The sequence below is a fragment of the Microchirus variegatus genome (genome assembly GCF_963457635.1).
Source record: "Microchirus variegatus genome assembly, chromosome: 1".
NCBI lineage: Eukaryota > Metazoa > Chordata > Actinopteri > Pleuronectiformes > Soleidae > Microchirus > Microchirus variegatus.
Window position 1 is genome coordinate 38579517 of NC_139802.1, and position 18779 is coordinate 38598295.

Consider the following 18779-nt stretch of genomic DNA (forward strand, 5'->3'; position numbering starts at 1 on the left):
GCAATAAACAGCTTTATGACATTTAATGGACCAAATTAGTAATGAATTATGAAATTGATAAGGAAAATAAAGACTGGTCCTTGCAATCCTAGTGCTAAATTTCTTATAATTTAATGAGTCATTAAGTTGACGACATGCTTGCATTTCCATAATTACTAATCGGTTTGTGCCATCGGAAAACATTTCAACAGTTTCCAAAAGCTGAGAAGTTGCTCGTCATGTGGTTTTTACAGTAATTTCACTCACCCTATTGCAGGAAGCCAGATAATCATTGTCTTTGGCACCAGAGAGGAAAGGGTTGAGGGGAAAAAACGCCTGTACATAGTTTCCAGTTTCTGCACTGAGACCAAAAGTCAAACAAATTTTATTTTAAATATGTTGTATACTAGTCAGATTTCAAATTTCAAATTTAACACTCAATCTGGTGTTCAAACTTCATTTTAAATTGTTTATACACCATTTTTAACATCAACAACTGCCAGATATTGAAGGTTATTCTGGAAAAATGGTCAAAAGCACTTACTCACAGGACATATCCAGGCCCTTTTATGGTTAAAATATGCAAAATGTTTAATATTAATCAAGTATACGTTTGCCTCCTGAAAATTTTTAAAGACAAACAAACCACAGTGCACAGCAAAATCAGTAGGAAATCAAAGAGGACATAGGTTTTATTAACATTTATGCACATTTACATTGTACAGTGGTTCATATTATTCACAATTCATTTTAAAATACAGCGTTATCCCACTTGCAAAAAAAAAGAAAGAAAAAGAGTGTAATGCATAATTCCAAAGTTGGTCCACTCGTATCTAAAATGCAATAAGAGGTTCAATAAAATGTCTAGCATTCGTTGGTCATGTACGGACAGACCACGCACACCTGTGCGATGTCGTCGTATTCATACGTCCTCTTTAGAAATGTATCCGTGAGTCTGAGGCCAGAGATACTCTAGAAGAGGAGAAGAAGAGGAAACAGTGATGGATTATTAAATCCAGAAGAAGATTGGATGTCAACTGCAGTAAAAATTAAAGCAAAGAAGTAGAGGAGGAAGAGCTCTGAAACAAAAGAGACATTGAACACTTTAATGCTGAAAATCTATCGCTTATTTTTAAAGGCGCCATATGTAAGAATGTTACTACAATCAAATTCAAAATACCGAGCTCTTTCAGGTTTCGTTTTCTCCGCCGTTGTAGCTTAGACTTAACTGGCAACCCGCGATTGCTCGGCAGCTGAGACTCTACTGACCGCAATGATTGGTAGACGGCGGTAGGTGGCGCCACATGCCAAAACATGATTTCAAAACATAAACATAAAAAGCTACTATTTTACTTTGAGTACATTTTGAGACCACTTCTTTTACTTGTACCGGTTTCCTTCAACTCTGTGAAGCGGTCTGACTTTACTCGCACCGTGTGCTTCTTCCGCCTCGTCTGCTCAGTCATAACGTACAAATACATCACTGTGTGTGCAGCGCAGAACTGTCGCCACAAAAACAAGACACTGCCACACTGACAGAGCCAAGAGTCGTGTGGAGCTGAAAGCCGTCATCTGCACTGCATTAACTCATTTTGTCAATGGTCTGAACGCAGCAGACGTCAGCGCGTTGACAGTAGAGTTTTGTCGAAGAGTCACTCACACATACCTGCAGACCCTGCACAGATGAGAGGAGTGTGAGGGGCAGAGAGAGGAAAGCAGCAGGGCTGAGTTTCCCCAGCTGTCGCCCTGAGACGCCGCACCAGTGGACTGACCCGGTGTTACACATCTCCAGCACCAGGTCCATAGTTCTTTCACTAGAGCACGGACACCAGAAAACATCATTTAATCACATTATTCATTTCACACTGCCGTTCAAAAGTTTGGGGTCACTTAGAAATGTCCTTATTTTTGAAGGAAAGGCACTTTTTTTTTCAATGAATATAACATTAAATGAATCAGAAATACACTCTATACATTGTTCATGTGGTAAACGACTATTCTAGCTGCAAACGTCTGGTTATAATGGAATATGTATATAGGTGTATAGAGGCCCATTTCCAGCAATTCCAGTGTTCTAATGGTACATTGTGTTTGCTAATCATGTTAGAAGGCTATTGGATGATTAGAAAACCCTTGAAAACCCTTGTGCAATGAATGTTAGCACAACTGAAAACAGTTATGCTGGTTCTTTGACGAAAGGGCAAAATTATTATTTGGAATAAAAAACATTATTTCTAATCTTGTCAATGTCTTGGCTATATTTTCTATTCATTTAGCAACTCTGATGAATATAAGTGTGAGTTTTAATGGAAAAAACAAACAAATTGTATAAGTGACCCCAAACTTTTGGACGGGAGTGTATATAGTCTTGATATTCTTGCTCAGATTGACTGAAACTTTTTTTTTTACCTGCAGTTGGTGATTTTACAGACGATGTCAAAAGGCTCTTCAAGGTTCACAGTGTCAGGAATCATCTCCAACGACAACCTGATGTCTCCATAACCAGGAGCCTGGAGAACACCATGACAAATATTAACATTGTTTTTGGGATTTAAAAAATGTGATTATATGATTTTGGCAACAGCATCGAAACATTGTCCAAACTAACCATCTTGAGTCGTACATTGTATACAAACTTAAAAATATTATTTATTCATTTACACGTACAGTGGCCCTTGATACATGTATGTTATGTTATGACTAAATATTAATTTTCATCTCACTTTCCACACCTTTGGTCTTCTTCATCTCCAATCCAAAATAGTGTGTGTATATTATTTATATATTAAGAGCAACATGTGGAACTTCATACATACACACAGTGTGTAGTTTACTCCAGTGAAATTGATCTCAAACCCTTAAAAAAAACCTTTAATAAAATAAGCAGTAACCTACATTTCTCTCCCCACTTCCTGGTTTTCCCTTGCTGTATGATCTATTGTATATTATTAGTAGTTATATTGACAAATTGTTTTGGCTTTTCTTTGTTTCGTTTCTTTGTTTTTCGGATACATTTTATTCCATCAACCTGCCTAAGGATTACACAAGTCCACCAGGAAATAGCAAAAAATCTGTCTAACGCAACTGACAGGATCCATCATTTGAACAATAATCCATATACAGTATTTTTCATATGAAGCACATATATATGTTACATTTAATATATTTTATATGTTGATCAATTTAATTGTTCTTTTTACTATTTTGTCATTTTATTTTTGAGGGAGCAAATGTAACGCATCCCATTTCCCCCTGTTCATTAATAAAGTATTGTGTTTACATGTTGACTGATGTGCAATGCCCCCACTCAAAGACACTGAATGAATGCATAAATAAATACCATTCGTTGCAGCTGACTGGTCTGTAACCTCCCTCTCTCCCCAAGATTGGTCTTCCATACGATGTCCAGCTTCCCTATCACCGTCACACCCTTGATGACTCCCGCCTTCTCCGCGTACTCCGGCTTTGGCTTCAAACAGTACAGGTATTGTCGCGTGTCCATGGGTTGCAGGTAGGACATTTTCCCAAACGTAGACTCCCTGATGAAGAAAAATCACAGCGCCGGAGAATGATAAACGAACAAACTGATGCTTCATTGACAAGTCGCGTCGACACGGAGGGAAGACGTGCTCTTACCCTTGCTCTCCGTGCTCGACTGTGTTGAGCTCCGTGACGTTGTACATCATGGAGGGCTCCAGAGAGACCTTCTCCATGAACATGGGCGAGGTAGTGATGTTCTGGATCTGAGCCTCCAGGAACACTTCATCTGTCTGAAGCACAGGCGACAGCCGTCACGCCCGACACGTCATACGTTTCGCAAATCAAAGTGTATAAACTCCGAGGTGAACTGAGCAACACGTCGACTTCCTATAGTTAGGTTTAGGGAGAGGAGTTGTGCAAAAAATCCTACTGCCTTCAAAGATACGTTCAAGGCTTTGCAAGAGAATCTTCAAACAACAGTCAAGATCCCATATGTACATTTTAAGAGTTACTGGAGAGTGTGATTTAATTCTGGGTATAAAAGGAAACTTTTTATACTTTTCTTAACAAACTCCACAGCTTATATATAATGTATTCTTTGGTTTAAACCAGGAGTGTCAAACTTAATGTCAAATACTAGCTAGCAGACTGGAAAAAGATGCGCGTGACGACATGTTTACGTGCCGCGACACCCGAGTCCAGGCACCGTTTACCAGTTAGCTCCGTTAGCTGCATTAGCTCGTTTAGCGCCGTTAGCATGCCTACAGTCGAACTAGATTAAACAAAAAGAGCAGCGCTACAAATAACTAGCGTACCTGTGAACTGCGTAAGTGTGACTCTGTTTTTAGATTTAGCGTTACTTTAGAGACTCATTTTAACAATTCGTTTTTAACGTTGACGCCGTTAATGCGTCCAGCACTAGCACTTTTTGTGTCTTTGCAGATTCACTGTGATCCTGCACACATGTAAATGGTAAAACTTGGGCATACTATTGCTGAAATTGCACTTATTTTTCCGGTCGTTCACTATATGTTTTGTAAAAACAAAGGGGAAAAGTTTTGATTTCTTGTTGTTCATCGCTTATTATGTGATTATTTTACTGGTCCGGCCCACTTGAGTTCAAATTGTGCTCTACAGTATGTGCCCTGGACTATAATTTTTAATTATATATAAATTAAGTTGGATTAGATTGGATATAATAGAGTTTGACACCCCTGGTTCAAACAAAGAATGTGCAGTATCTGAAGTTTGAGTCACATAAAACAAGTGATGGATGTTTTTACTGTCCATTGGTATCAGTGAGGAGGAGTGAATCTTCAAGTGGTGTAAATTAAAACCAGACCCCAGAGGAATATTTAGTACACTCATTAAAATAATAGACACTCTCAAAGATTTATGGAAGTATTCCTCCCGAGTAAAAGCTGACAGGAGGAATGTAATCTGTCCAGCCATAGAAGAAGACTGTGGCTTCTGTTGCTACAGAGATACAACAGTAATAATGATGTTTTCACAGCCAGTACGGTCAAAGGGAACGATAACATTTAACAGCTGTAACTCTGTCAGTGTACATATGACCTTGTGAGTGATGTTTTGAGATCGACCTTGAACGTACCCTTTAACCTACGTGATGGGAGTGTTAATGTTTGTAAGACGGACGTCAAACACACAAACGCTAATTCTGGACGTTTTGTTTTAATTACTTCTATCAAGTTTGCTCAGTGGACCTTTGAGGACGTGGTTAGTACGAGTGTTGTTGACCAGCCGGAATATTCAGTAGAGGTTGCACAGAGACTCACTTTTTAATGTGGTCGCTCATTCGAGTGTTTTCATATCACCTTTATGAGTTTATTTAGAAAGTTTTACATAGTTATATCTTAAAGGGGACATATTATACCCTATTTCTCCAAGTTAACCTAGTTGCCTGGTGTCCTAATGAACATGTCTGTGACATGCTTTGGTCAAAATACCATAAGGATGAAGCACCACAGCAGTTCAATCACCCTGCCAAAACAGCCCTGTTCAGAACGCTCTGTTTAGTAGTATCTCTTTAGGTCCACCTTAAAAAAATTTAAACAAAACTTAAGGGACACATAGGCTACTTGGAGCTAACAGTAGTTAGCATTAGGAAAAGTGATCATTTGCAGGCTCTAGCAGGCACATTGCCGTCATATATCACATGTATCCACTGGACAGATAAATCCTCTGAGGCTGGAAGTTTGTGTAGAACTCTGTGCTGCACTGTCAAGCCAAGAATAGAATTTAGAGTAGAACTGCAAAACAAGGACTGGTATTACATTATCCTAGTATTTAAAAAGCACATTCGCCACTTCTACAAAATCTGATGACTAGCTAAACATAATTAAGTACTAATTAGTTGCACCTGTGTATAATTGAGTAGTACCACCTAATAATACATCTACTTTTTATAGATTGTTGTCATTTTGTATTTGTTTTCATTGTGTTTTATTGAAGGGTTGTTACTTTTACCCAGGATTTATGTCTTTTCATTTATTTTATTTGTTTTTCGTCTTTTTATTATTACATCGTGTGAGCTTTTATGTTCTTTATTTATTACTCTGTGCAGCTCTGTGGTTAACTGTGGTTGTTTTAAAGTGCTTAACAAATAAAGTTGGATTGAGTTCAGGTTCAGATTAAAACAAAATATAATAAATGGAGATGTATTATTATAGATTAAAATAAGGTCATATAATATAATACACATAATGCTGACATGGACCTCTCTGCATGAGTAACCTTTAGTACCTTTATATTTTTCTGCAATATTGATGACCTGATTTATCACTTATAGTAAATAAAATCATCATTTAATATAAAAATGTATTATTATATATGGTTGTAAAATGGTGACAGTTATTATTATCTTATTTCCCAGCCACATTTTCAATAATGATGTACTTTTATAATGTTATGTACATTATAATTTGAATAGGGGGTAAAAAGGTCATCTCCCAACTAACTAGTTGATTCTTTGGGTGAGAAATAATCTATATATTATAGTGCAACCTCTACTTAACAGGATATACAGTACAATGAGAGAGAAGCAAAGATTAGTTCATGCCTTGCATTTCAACACAATTCTGACTCAGGTTAATGTTAAAATCACAGAGCTCAGCGTCTGCTTCATGCAAAGCCATTACAACCCAAACCTGAAACCTCTCATTTTCATTACACACTGTATAATCAAACACTCTGCTGTCATGAACTCATAATGATTATATGATGAATCAGTGAGTGTAAGAAAAAAAAAAGGTCATTTTGGTCCAATATTCACTGACAATCACACATACACACATAATAATTTAAATCCTAATTTAAAACAACAACAGCTGATCGTCCCAATAATATCAAATTGCATAATCAATGCAAAGCCCGCCCACCACAATTTATACCATCAATTAAAAAATCCAAGCCCTGTGAAGGATGAGTTTGCGAGAAGGTGTAAGCATCCACAGAAAGGGCAAAAAGGGCAAAAAAAAAAAATGGAAAGTTTATGTTGAAGACTAATGTGTTAGCGTTAATCCAAACACTAGTCTCGTAAATGTGTCAAGGCCAATACATTCCTTTCCATTTTTCTGCTTTGCACCTTTCTGTCAGGGGGCGGGCGGGGGGGGCGGGGGGAGAGGCCAGAGAGACAAACGTCTGCTGCGCCAGAAAGTTGAAGCGACATTAACGTTCAGCCATGAGAACAGAAGAAACAATTACCACAGAACTGAGATCACTCTAATGGAGAAAATAAAATACAAGACACAATGAACAAATGAAGTTACATGCCAAAAAAAGATGATGACAATGAATATATGCAGTCTAATACAAAAAAAAAAAAACGCTACTGCTGTGAAAATGAGGAGAAAGGGAAACAAGGAGAACCAGTCGACCTCCAACACTTTCTACTTAAAGGTCCCACATTATACCCTATTTCTCCAAATGAACCTAGTTCCCTGGTGTCCTAATGAACATGTCTGTGACATGCTTTGGTCAAAATACCATAAGGATGAAGCACCACAGCAGTTCAATCACCCTGCCAAAACAGCCCTGTTCAGAACGCTCCGTTTAGTAGTATCTCTTTAAAAAAAGTAAAACAAAACTTACGGGACAGGAAATGACATCAGCCACAGAGGCTACTGGGAGCTAACAGCAGTTAGCATTTGGAAAAGTGATCAATTGCAGGCTCTAGCAGGCACATTGCCATCATATATAACATGTATCCACTGGACAGATAAATCCTCTGAGGCTGGAAGTTTGTGTAGAACGCTGTGCTGCACTGTGGAGCCAAGAATAGAACGTTTCCAGGAATTTAGAGCATTGTGACGTCCTAGTGGCCGTCAACATCGCGTGTTTCATCTCCTGTACTTAGACTGAGGAGGACCACAAAAACATGAGTGAGTCACCTTTTTTCACACTTTGCCGACTGATAGGACCTCCAGATTCCCAAATATGAGGATTTAAATGATTAAAAAGTTGATTTTGCATAATATGGGACCTTTAATGAGGGTGCACGGGTTTTCCATGAAGTCTATCTAACACCATCGCCATCTATTAGCAGACTGAGAGTTTCCAACTAGGCATTGAAATATGACTCGAAGCATGTTATTCATGCTACTTAAGAACTGGCATGTCATAGAATACAGTTCTTCTATTTGCAGAGAGACGTGTTGACAGATGTATATATACATATATATGTGCGTACTGCAGCAGCAGCAGCAGCTGCTGGTGTTTGAGTGTGGCGTACTTACCTCTGCATTGTAGAACTTTGTCTTCACATCCAGCGGCTTCAAAACCTGATTAAAAATAGATTGTAAACTAAATGTTGTCGTTTTATCACACGCCGCCTCCATTTACATTCCAAAAAAAAAAAAATGTGACAGAAACAGAAATCCGACAGAAGACACGAGACGTTATTGTCAAATATCAGGCCTGGTAACCTGTTCACAAACCGCGAGTGCAGCCCTCCAAATGCACAGCCCTCACTGTAATTGCATTCGCCCTCTGTTGTAGAGGTGTGACATTTGCCAGGTCCACTCCAAGCTTACACACACTTTAACCACTGTCGTCTAATGAGCGCACTCCAAATACTCACCTGGAATTTGAAGAACTTCCGAAAATAGAGCTTCTCCCCGAAATGTGTGGTGTAACTGACTGCACACACTAAGCTGGAAACGGAAAAAACAAAAGGAATAAATATTCAGAATAACAACCAAGAAAGACGACTGGGACTTTATTCAACAATGTAGCACTGTTTTGTCAGATTTTGGTGAACCTGGTGGGACATTTCTGGATTTATAGTTTATAGTGTAACTTTTTTTTTGTCTCTGTTGGAGATGTCGGAGCTGAAGTTGCTGTGATTTTGGCAGGGAGTGACCAGGATGGACAGGATCAGAGATCGTGATTATATTGGACAAAGGAAGTTGAAAATGGAGCTGCGAGACAGGAGGAAAAGAGGACGACTACAGAGGACGTTCACGGATGTTGTGAAGGAGGACATGAGGACAATTGGTGTAACAGAAGAGGACACAATGGAGAGGACAAGACTGAGGGAGCGTTTGTGTGTATACACTGGCAGTACAGGGGCGGGTGGGGACTGATAAATGACGTTTTCTTTTGAGCCTGAAACTTTTCATGAAATATTTATCAGTTACACTCACTGCCTCTGTTTGTCTTGACTTTTTTTATTTTTTTATATCTAATTAATTCCTGTGAGAAACATCAGCTTTGAAAGAAACATTTGTTTTCATTTGAACGCTACACACTACGGGGTATAAAAGAAAAGTCATACAAAACACTCACATGTGTGTTCCGATTTCTTTGACTTCGTGGTGGATGACATCATCGATGCAGCACTCGGGCTTGAGTTCCGCTACTGCAGAGTTTGACGCAGAGAGGTTGAGTCTCTGCGAGCTGGTCTGTAAGTCGGCCTGTGAAAGGTCACATGACAGGATGACCGCGTGAAGCTGAAGTGTAAATAAAGTGGAGTTTGACATGGAAATGTTCTTTTACAGTACCTTGACGAGAATGTCCTTTACAACTTGGTTGCTGTCATTGTGCACACTAATGTAACTCGAGAAGGTCTCCCCGAGGAAAATATTTCTGCGTCATGAAGAGAATCAAATCACAGAAAATGAACCGGTTTGGGATATAAATTGTAGATTTTTGTCTGGTAACACTTTACATTCAAGTACAGTAATGACATGGTTTTTGTTATGTTATGTTATGTTATGTTATGTTATATTCTCTTATTTCTACCAATTTCCAGCTTGTTAATAATAACAGGAATAGTGTGGTAATAAAGAGATGATAAAGCAGTAAGACAGTTTGATAAAACTTTGTGACACAAAACTGATAATAAGCATGTCATTACAATGGAATTACTTAGTGATTACTATCAATATAACACTGTATAACTTCAGATTTTCTTGCCTTTACGTTAGTGTAAAGTGTTACCAAAAGCCAAATCAGCATTTTGCTTGTTACCCAAAGTTCTGTGGTAACGTAAGCATCTCGCCGAGCATAATCGTCTCTGCTCCTTTGATGGTGGAAGGATCCTGCCTCATCAGTTGACTGAACGAGTCTCCTGTGGAAACCAAAAACAAAGTATGCGTCATGAAATCTGCAGCCTGAATCCGCATCTTTTGCGGATGCAGCGTGTGTCTAAATCTGAAACATCTGCATTCCAGCTGGAGCAGCTTTACCATCACGTAATAAACAAATACATGAAGTGTTATCATTAATATCAATGGGCTACTAATCATTATCACTCGTAGCTTGCACATACAAGTGCCAACAGCTGCAAAGCTGCAATGAACGAATACGGTCCAAGGAAAACACACTTCAATGATCACACTTCAATACAGTGCTTCAACCACTAAAATGAAAAGTAAATAATTTGACATTTTAATCAAGAAATAATATTGCGATTTACTATTTTGTGTGTGAAATAATATTTATATTATATTTCAGCATTACAATTATAATTTTGGTTAAAGAGCTTCTACACACTGGTGTATTAACCATTAAAGAAACATAAACATTTATTTTGGTAAGTCATTTCGGGGAGCTGTGGATTTGGGTGGTGGTCTAATACATTTGTGAAGCACTGTACAATCTTAGAAATAAAAGTGCTAAGTAGAACCATATAAGGTTCTTCGGCTTGTCCTCATAGGAGAACCCTTATTGGCTCCAGGTAGAACCTTTTTAACCCTTTTGGAGGGTTCTCTGGATCAAAATGGTTTTGACTGGAACCATTAGTGTTACCAAGAACCCTTTAAAAACCCTTTCTTCAGGAAAGGGTGTTTCAGAAGCAAATGGTTCCATGTAGAACCTCAGCCCTTGTAGAAGGACCCTTTAGGAACCCTTATTTCTAAGAGTGTATCTGGAAGCAAAACTCGATGGGAAAGGTCTGACAGCGACAAACGTCTTGACCCAACGACCCATGAACACCTGATATGGTGAAGGCCATGACATGAATGTGCCAACTTATGTTGTCGTGCTGCAGCAGTTCAACGGTCAAAGGCCCAGATTTATTTATAAAAATCATGTTGCCAAAAGTGCTGCTTAAAATACGGTAAAATTACAATTAGTTCTTTCTACTTTTGCCCCAATTTGGGTCCAGCTCAACTGGGATTAAAAACATTACATAAAGCTGGTGAAAATGTCAAAGTGCAGTCATTGCTCTGACTGGAGCAGAGAGACCATTCACCACCAAAAACATGTTACGACATTCTCAACCGGATCCAGAGACTAACAGGAAGCCACACGTGTGGTCATGTCGTCTCTTCCCGGTCAACAAATGAGCAGCTGCATTTTGAACAGCAATTCAAAGCCTTGTGTTGCCTAAAATAAAGCATTATGTGTGTTTGTTGTGTTTATATATATATCAAAATATAAAAAAGAGTGAGCATTGAGCCCCTATACACAAACGGCAAGAGTTTTTAATTGATTATGGAATTAAATCTGCATATTTTATTTGTATTTGTACAGTAACTATAAACAAATGTCACTTTAAACCTAAAAAGGCAGTTTTATTTATTTACAATGTACCTTTAAACACAAATGTCCAGAAACGGAAGAGAATAACCAAATTGAAACTTTTAAAACAGTGACAAATTGACTGATCAGTGCTTCAGGATATCAACATGTCACCCAGCAGAATATCTATATGCACATAGTAAGGTTTTAAAGGGTGCTCTTTGTCTTGTGTTTGAGTATTCTGGGTACTGCTGGGTGGATCAAAGAGACAGAGGACAGTGCTTTGAAGATCAGATTACAAAGACTGAACCAGAAAGGGATTTTATTGGGATCAAATTTCTCTCCTTGGAAATATGTTTGTTCTGTGATCATTTGACCGACTTATATTAATAACCCTACTCTTTCCACTGTGACTGCTGCTACTATGCTCTGCATATTATAGCTCTGATATAAATAATTAAGTGAGATCAATAGGAGGTTGATTAAGTGCTGAGTCAAATGGAACCTCAAATTTAACCGATTCACTTTTTTTTTTTTTTAAATAGTGCATGTGACATATCTGTACTCTAATATAAATAGCATCCTAGCCACTAAGTGACAATGTGATTTACGGTTTGTTTGGAGTTTAGTTACAGAGCAGCGACCCCCATCACTCTGTGCCTCATCTTTACCAAAGGGAAAAACAAATAGTGGAAACTGGATCGAAAGTAAATACTAAAAACAGTTCATTTGTATTGATTATAGTTTATGTGTTTATTTTCAGATTATAATGTTTATCTTATGACATCCTTGCTGACCCCTTCAATTTGTTTTTTTTCATAACAATATATTACAGTGTCTATAAAACAATTAAAAAAAACTGACTCCGTCACCTTCACAGGGGAATGTGTAATTAACCACCTTGCCAAAGTAGAATGATTTTAAAAAAAAGTGCTCACTGTTTAAAATTAGGTTTCCAATCATGTAAAATTCAGTATAGATATAATGTTTATGCATTATAGGAATACATTGAAATACAATGCATTTGCAACATGTTTCTGTGTTTAACAAGTCTTAGTCAGTTCATTTTGAGTCGTTTCAGGGGGTTCAGTGTGCACAGAAATATTTCCTCAAATAATGCCGTCTTTACGGGGAACGTTTCCATCTGGACGTGGCCTAAATCTCAACTTTATCGCCATTAACCATCAATATCAATGGATTTAAACCTCTTTTGTGGTGATAATGTTTTGGCTACAGTGTCCAGCCCCCCAATAAAATCCCTTTCTGGTTCAGTCTTCGTAACCTGATCTTCTGTTTGTAGGATGACTCACCTGGTAGATCTCGATCCTCACATGTCACCGGCAGGTTTGTAAAGAGGGTTGGTTTTGTCAAGCGCATCACTGTGAAGGAAAGTCACAGTGGTTAGTGATCAGACAGAGAAAAAAGTTAGTTGCTATGGTTATTTTCTCTCACATTTATCCTGAATGGGGTCGAGAAAAGAAAACAAATTATTATAAATTGTCTACATAAGAGTGCTGTTGACCGATCCATGAATATTTTGTGATATAATGGTTATTGTCATTTGAACTTTTGTTTTGCATGAACGGTGGACAGAAATCCAAAGATACTAAGATTACAATTATGCTTAGACAAGATAAAGCAGCAATGTAATAGTTACAATAAAATGAAATGTGTGTCAGTTAAATATCTGTCATTTAACGTGTTGCTATAATCAAAAGTCGTCTTTGTGTGGATAGTGTGGAAGTAATATGACTTATTTAATTGTAATATTTTAAACCTACAACCTTTACTTCTGTTGTTTACATATTTTACTGGAATTTACAAGTAATAAAAATGAAAACAAACCCATTGCTCCTAACTGAAATTGTCTTTGTGAAGTGTGTGAAATTTAGGACTGGAAATAATAAAAAATAGCTGCACCAATAATCAACTCTTAATAATAAGTGAAATAATAAATACAACTCTCAATAAAATATTATACTGTAAAATGCTGGTCCAAATTGTATCCCATGAACAGTATAAATCCAATGGATATATTTCAAAGCTTACAATTAAATGAGAAAAGACACAAAGGTCATTATAGGTTTTTCTTGACATAAGCAAATGACGTTATTTTTTTTTTTTTTTTTCACCCAGTCGTATTTTTTATTATTATGTCACTTTTAAAATTAGTCAGTTGTCGTCTGCCAGCAGATTATAACAACCTGGTGAACTAGAACCATATTAACAAGTCAGAACAACCGAATCATGACAACAAACACAACAGCAGAGTTAAATTGACAGCTCTCCATCACAAACAGCCTAACTGGGCTGTCATTCGTGTTGACATTCGGGTACAGGTCTTACTAAAATATGTACTTTTCACTTCAACGTGTTAAAGCCCAATAACGACAAGAACATACTCTTTAAACATACAAATGCCACAAATTTACACGACATGTTAGTAAATGTTTAGCGCTATTAGCGGCTAACAGCAACAACAAAATGACAACAACCTGCTACACAGAAACATTAACGCTTATGCTTTACTCTCAGCGTAATCTCTGCAGTCACCGGCTACACAATATACTGTTGTCACGACATTAAAATACCTTTTAATGCGAGTAGGTGCTCTTGTTTCGTCTGATTTACATCCATTTTGACAGATCGGGGAGAGGTTAGCTGCTATGCTAGCTGGTGCACTTTAACCCAACAGGAAACGTATTTCTTCTTCGTCGTTTGATTTTTGACAAAGTATACTATACGAGCGCCCTCTACAGTCTGGGCAGTTTTACAACAGCAACATTGTATTTATTTACATTATATTATATTATATTATATTATATTATATTATATTATATTATATTATATTATATTATATTATATTACATTAGTTTTTTCCTCGTCATTTGTTAGTTAGTGTGAGAAACTGAACTGCATTATTTGCTCTACACAGTACACCCCTCCTGAATCAAGGTTCTGCTCTACACTGCCATCCAATGGTACATGTCTGTATTACATTACAAACAGGGGTACAAAAACTTTATTTACAATATTGTTTAAATTTGCTACATTTCAAAGTTGTCAACAAAACTTTGATTGTTCTTTGATTCTTTGATTATAATAAACATTAATAATAAGAATGGTGAATGAATAATATTATTCAAAGGAAGCCTTGCTGGAAGTGACTGAAGAGCTGAGATGATGGGACTGTGTTGAAAAACATCTAATTATATTACATATATAATTATATAATTTTGAGTGCGAGACATTTGAATGTTAAAACGTCATTTTAATTACAAAATAACGACTAAATCTCTTTAATTTCTAATCCAAATTACGTCAGATTACAAGAGACGTGATTAAAAGAAAGAAAATGATAATCTGAGTTTAAGAAAATGCTTAAAAATACTTACTTTTATTGTACGTGTGCTTCAGAGTTTGGATCAATTCTGGTCAAAAACAAACAGTCTGTGTCATGATAACCAGACGAATGAATACTCCCTCTTTGCCCTCTTCGGCCCAAACAGTGACTGTGTTGTGCTGCTCTTCTATGCCACGTCTGTTTTTATCATTTATAGTTGATGCAAGCTCACACATCCAGCATGAAATGTTTGTGAGATTAAAGGAAGGTTAAAGGAAGCCGATCCTAGATGGATGGAAGAAGGAAGCCATTTTCCTGCATTATCCTGCTCGGTGTAGAGTTGTGCACTAAAATAATTACAAAATGACACACATTTAAGTCACAGTAAGCAGCATTTATTATGGGAGAATAAAAGTGATCATTAGGTCTTATTACGTTTAGGATAATAATGAATGGAGATATGAGGGAACTGTTTGTAATATGAAATGGTGGAGAATATAGAATGTTTATAGAATTGGCACAGTTATGTTTATATGGTACAGAATTGTTGAATTAAAAGTATAATAATTACTGCACTGAGTAAAAAGGGCAGGAATGAATGAGTGAAAACTTATTAATGCTCCTTTTCAAACATTTACTGTTCCTTATTTTACTATATATTTTTCCATAGCCCCTTATTATAATCTTAAAGGCGCCATATGTAAGAATGTGGCCAAACACAGTTACTACATTCAAATTCAAAACACCGAGGTCTTTTAGGTTTCGTTTTCTGACGTAACTGGCAACCCGCGGTTGCTCGGCAGCTGAGACTCTACTGACTGCAATGATTGGTAGACGGCGGTAGGTGGCGCCACATGCCAAAACATGATTTCAAAACATCAATATGATTTGCAGTCTGCAAAATATTTTTTTTTAATGCAAATATTTTGGCTGTACTGTTGTTGTTGGTGAGTTCAGTTTGTTATATGAACATTATTCCTGAGTCTCTGTGACATATTAGGAGGATTTTATGGCCAGTTGCCTTCGATGTATTACATAATGCAACTTTAAACATCACAAATGCCTAACTCTTAACTTAAACCTAACTCTAACCCTAACCCTAAAACCAGGTCTTAACCCCCCTAAAGCCCTTGAAAGATTGTTACGACGAGCCAAAATGTCCCCACTTTCCAAAATAGTCCTCACTCCATATGGTTTAATCGATTATTTTGGTCCTCACAAAGCCACAAATACAAGAACCAACACACTGGTACCTGCAGCTGTCCTTTTTTTTCGAAATGCTTAACCCTAACCACATTCAAATCTGAGCCCTGAATGTAAACTGTTCCTCAGATATGAGTCCCTGCCAAATAAGGTCCCAGTTTTGGTCTCCATGAGGACTACCGGTCCTGACAAGGTCAGCGTTTGACCTATTACATGCAGTTTTTATATTTACTTGTTGACAATAAGTGATATAATTTTTGTTGTTTTTCATAGCAACTTTGTGGACAATTTAGAGAGAGACCCTTTTGCCGTGCTATCTAATTTAGTATCAGCCTCCAGTGAGAATAAAGGCGCCACAGTGGACCGGAGCAGATGATCACTGGAGGCCAGTCATGCAGGAACATCTCATTTTTTACTTTGTGTAATAATAACAACAGCACGCAAAGACTGGAGGAGCAGGAAGCTGAGTGGCAGTTTTATTGCAGACATCAGAGATCGTTAACAAAAGCAGGAATTACATTGTTTTTGCGTTCAACGACTGAAATGAGACTCTTTTGACACATGGCGTCCCACTTCCCGATCGGGGCCTTGCACGAGGAGCTATAGCTCTACACGTCATAGAGGAGCACAGTCACCGGAGCGCTCAGAGCCATGTTGTGCATGATCTGCCTGGAGCAAACGCTTTCATCGTCTCCGTCCTCCACGAAGACGGACACGAAGTGCTGAGGTTCCCAGGGCACTTCCTGAGTCTGGGACGCCAGCACACGGATGCACTTGATGTCCTTCCTGAAGCCGAACTTCTTGTCCCCGGGAAGTGGAGACGAGATCTTATCGTCGACACCCCCGGACTCCAAGGTCAAGAAGCTGTCGAGCTCCTGAGCTTTCGCCGTCACGAACACTCGGACAGTCCTGCCGCTGTAGTTGCTCATCTGGCACGCAGTGCTGAGGTTTCCCATTTTTATTTTTTTATTAAGTCTGACTCGACGGAGTGTGATCGGTCAGGACTGCAGGGCTCGCTGGAGGCTGTCTTTTAAAAATAAACAGTGATATTCCACATGGCCTGCATTAGAATATTTGTGCATGTAAAAACATCCATTTTTTAATATATTAAAATGAAGCTCACATCTTTCAAAGTTGTTGAATCTATGATTTATTCTACTTTAAATTCTGACTTCGACACCCTGAATTAAACACCCACACAGTACATGAGAATGTGTCAAATAAAACTAGGAAAAGTATTAGTTCAAAATACTCCCCCCCCCCCATTCTGTTAAGAAGAAATGAGCCACGAAAAATGGAAAAAACACCTTTTTCTTCTCCATGCACCAGAAAATGTATAATTAAACAATTAAGTAAAACCATTTAAATCTTATTCTCTGTGTTTTTTAATGAGAACGGAATCATTGTCTTACCTGGCAACGCAGTGAGGGAGCAACAAAGGAAATGACCGTGTCGCTCTCTCTTCCTCATCTGCACCGACCGTGCGTTTCGTGATAACTTCATCTGATGAAATGCAAAATTTGACCAACCACCAATGACAGACCAGAGGCCACTGAGCCACTTTTCTAAGAACAAGCCGCATCCAGTTCATTGTATTTTTTTATTGTTTTCACGTTAAAGCTGCAGTGCGTAAGTTTGGCTTATTTGCGTTATTGTCGGTTTGGTCTTTTTCAGGAAAACATAAATGACGTGACATTGTTTACGTGCTGCGTTCTTCACCTGAAAACGGGGGGGTGTCTGTCAAGCAATACTATCAGACCTAACCGAGGGAGCGTTTGTGTGTATACAGCAGCAGCGCAGGGGCGGGGGCGGGGACAGGAGACATTTATCGACACAAGATCTAAACACGACTATACTGAGAAAGTAAAAAGTTGTCAGTATATCGATTATTTTGTACAATGAAAAATCATAAAGATCCATCCATCGTTTACCGCTTTGTCCTCCACATTAGGGTCACAGGGTGAGACATAGGGTGAAAGGTCACCATTCGATCGTACACTCTTAGATATAAGGGTTCCAAAAGGGTTCTCCTACAAGGGCTGAGGTTCTACCTGGAACCATTTGCTTCTGAAAAACCCTTTACTGAAGAAGGATTCTTGGTAACACTGATGGTTCCAGTAAGAACCATTTTGATCCAGAGGACCCTTTAAAACCCCTTTCCTGAATAAAGGGTTTAAAAAGGGTTTCACGTGGAACCCTTTTGGAGGGTCCTTTATGAATAGGTTCTACCTGAAGCCAAAAAGGGTTCTCCTATGAGGACAAGCAGAAGAACCTTATATGGTTCAAATTAGCACTTTTATTTAGTTTAGGGGCCAATATATTTGAATTGAAACGGCTACCTACTGTATCTGTTCTTCTTAAAAGGTTTAGAATCAGAATCGGCAAAACCTCATTGTCTTAAATGTGAAATTTTAAACATATATCAAACTCACGCAAGTTATATACACATAATTAAAGGCGCCATATGTAAGAATGTGGCCGAAAACCGTTACTACGTTCAAATTCAAAATACAGAGGTCTTTTACGTTTCGTTTTCTGACGTAACTGGCAACCCGTGGTTGCTCGGCAGCTGAGACTCTACGGACCGCAATGATTGGTAGACGACGGTAGGTGGCGCCACATGCCGAAACATGATTTGCAGTCTGCAAAATATTTTTTTTTTAATGCAAATATGTTGGCTGTACTGTTGTTGTTGGTGAGTTCAGTTTGTTATATGAACATTATTCCTGAGTCTCTGTGACATATTAGGAGGATTTTATGGCCAGTTGCTTTAGATTTATTACATAATGCA

General features: G+C 38.0%; 1 protein-coding gene across 2 annotated transcripts; it reads right to left on the reverse strand.

Annotated features, from left to right (window-relative positions):
- Positions 1-705: 705 nt before the first annotated feature.
- trappc13 (trafficking protein particle complex subunit 13) lies at positions 706-14135 on the reverse strand. Of its 2 annotated transcripts, XM_083892947.1 has the most exons (14): positions 14034-14135; positions 12753-12821; positions 9949-10048; positions 9480-9564; positions 9265-9392; positions 8558-8630; positions 8214-8258; positions 7183-7200; positions 3616-3749; positions 3320-3518; positions 2389-2489; positions 1646-1793; positions 883-951; positions 706-812 (listed from the first exon to the last, which is right to left on the reverse strand). In XM_083892947.1, the coding sequence occupies exons 1-14, from the start codon at positions 14077-14079 to the stop codon at positions 714-716; spliced, it is 1314 nt and encodes a 437-aa protein (XP_083749073.1). In that variant the 5' UTR covers positions 14080-14135; the 3' UTR covers positions 706-713. The 2 variants fall into 2 exon arrangements, with proteins under 2 accessions (XP_083749073.1, XP_083749074.1); XM_083892948.1 differs by having other exon boundaries at positions 717-951.
- Between the last annotated feature and the right edge of the window lie 4644 nt (positions 14136-18779).

Bases quoted from the DNA above. Each gene is read 5' to 3' on its own strand.
- trappc13 (XM_083892947.1), bottom strand. From the start codon at position 14,079: ATGGATGTAAATCAGACGAAACAAGAGCACCTACTCGCATTAAAAG. The intron at 12,822-14,033 runs GTATTTTAATGT...TTTCCTTCACAG, and splicing joins GCACCTACTCGCATTAAAAG to TGATGCGCTTGACAAAACCA. The intron at 3,519-3,615 runs GTAAGAGCACGT...TTTCTTCATCAG, and splicing joins GTCGAGCACGGAGAGCAAGG to GGAGTCTACGTTTGGGAAAA.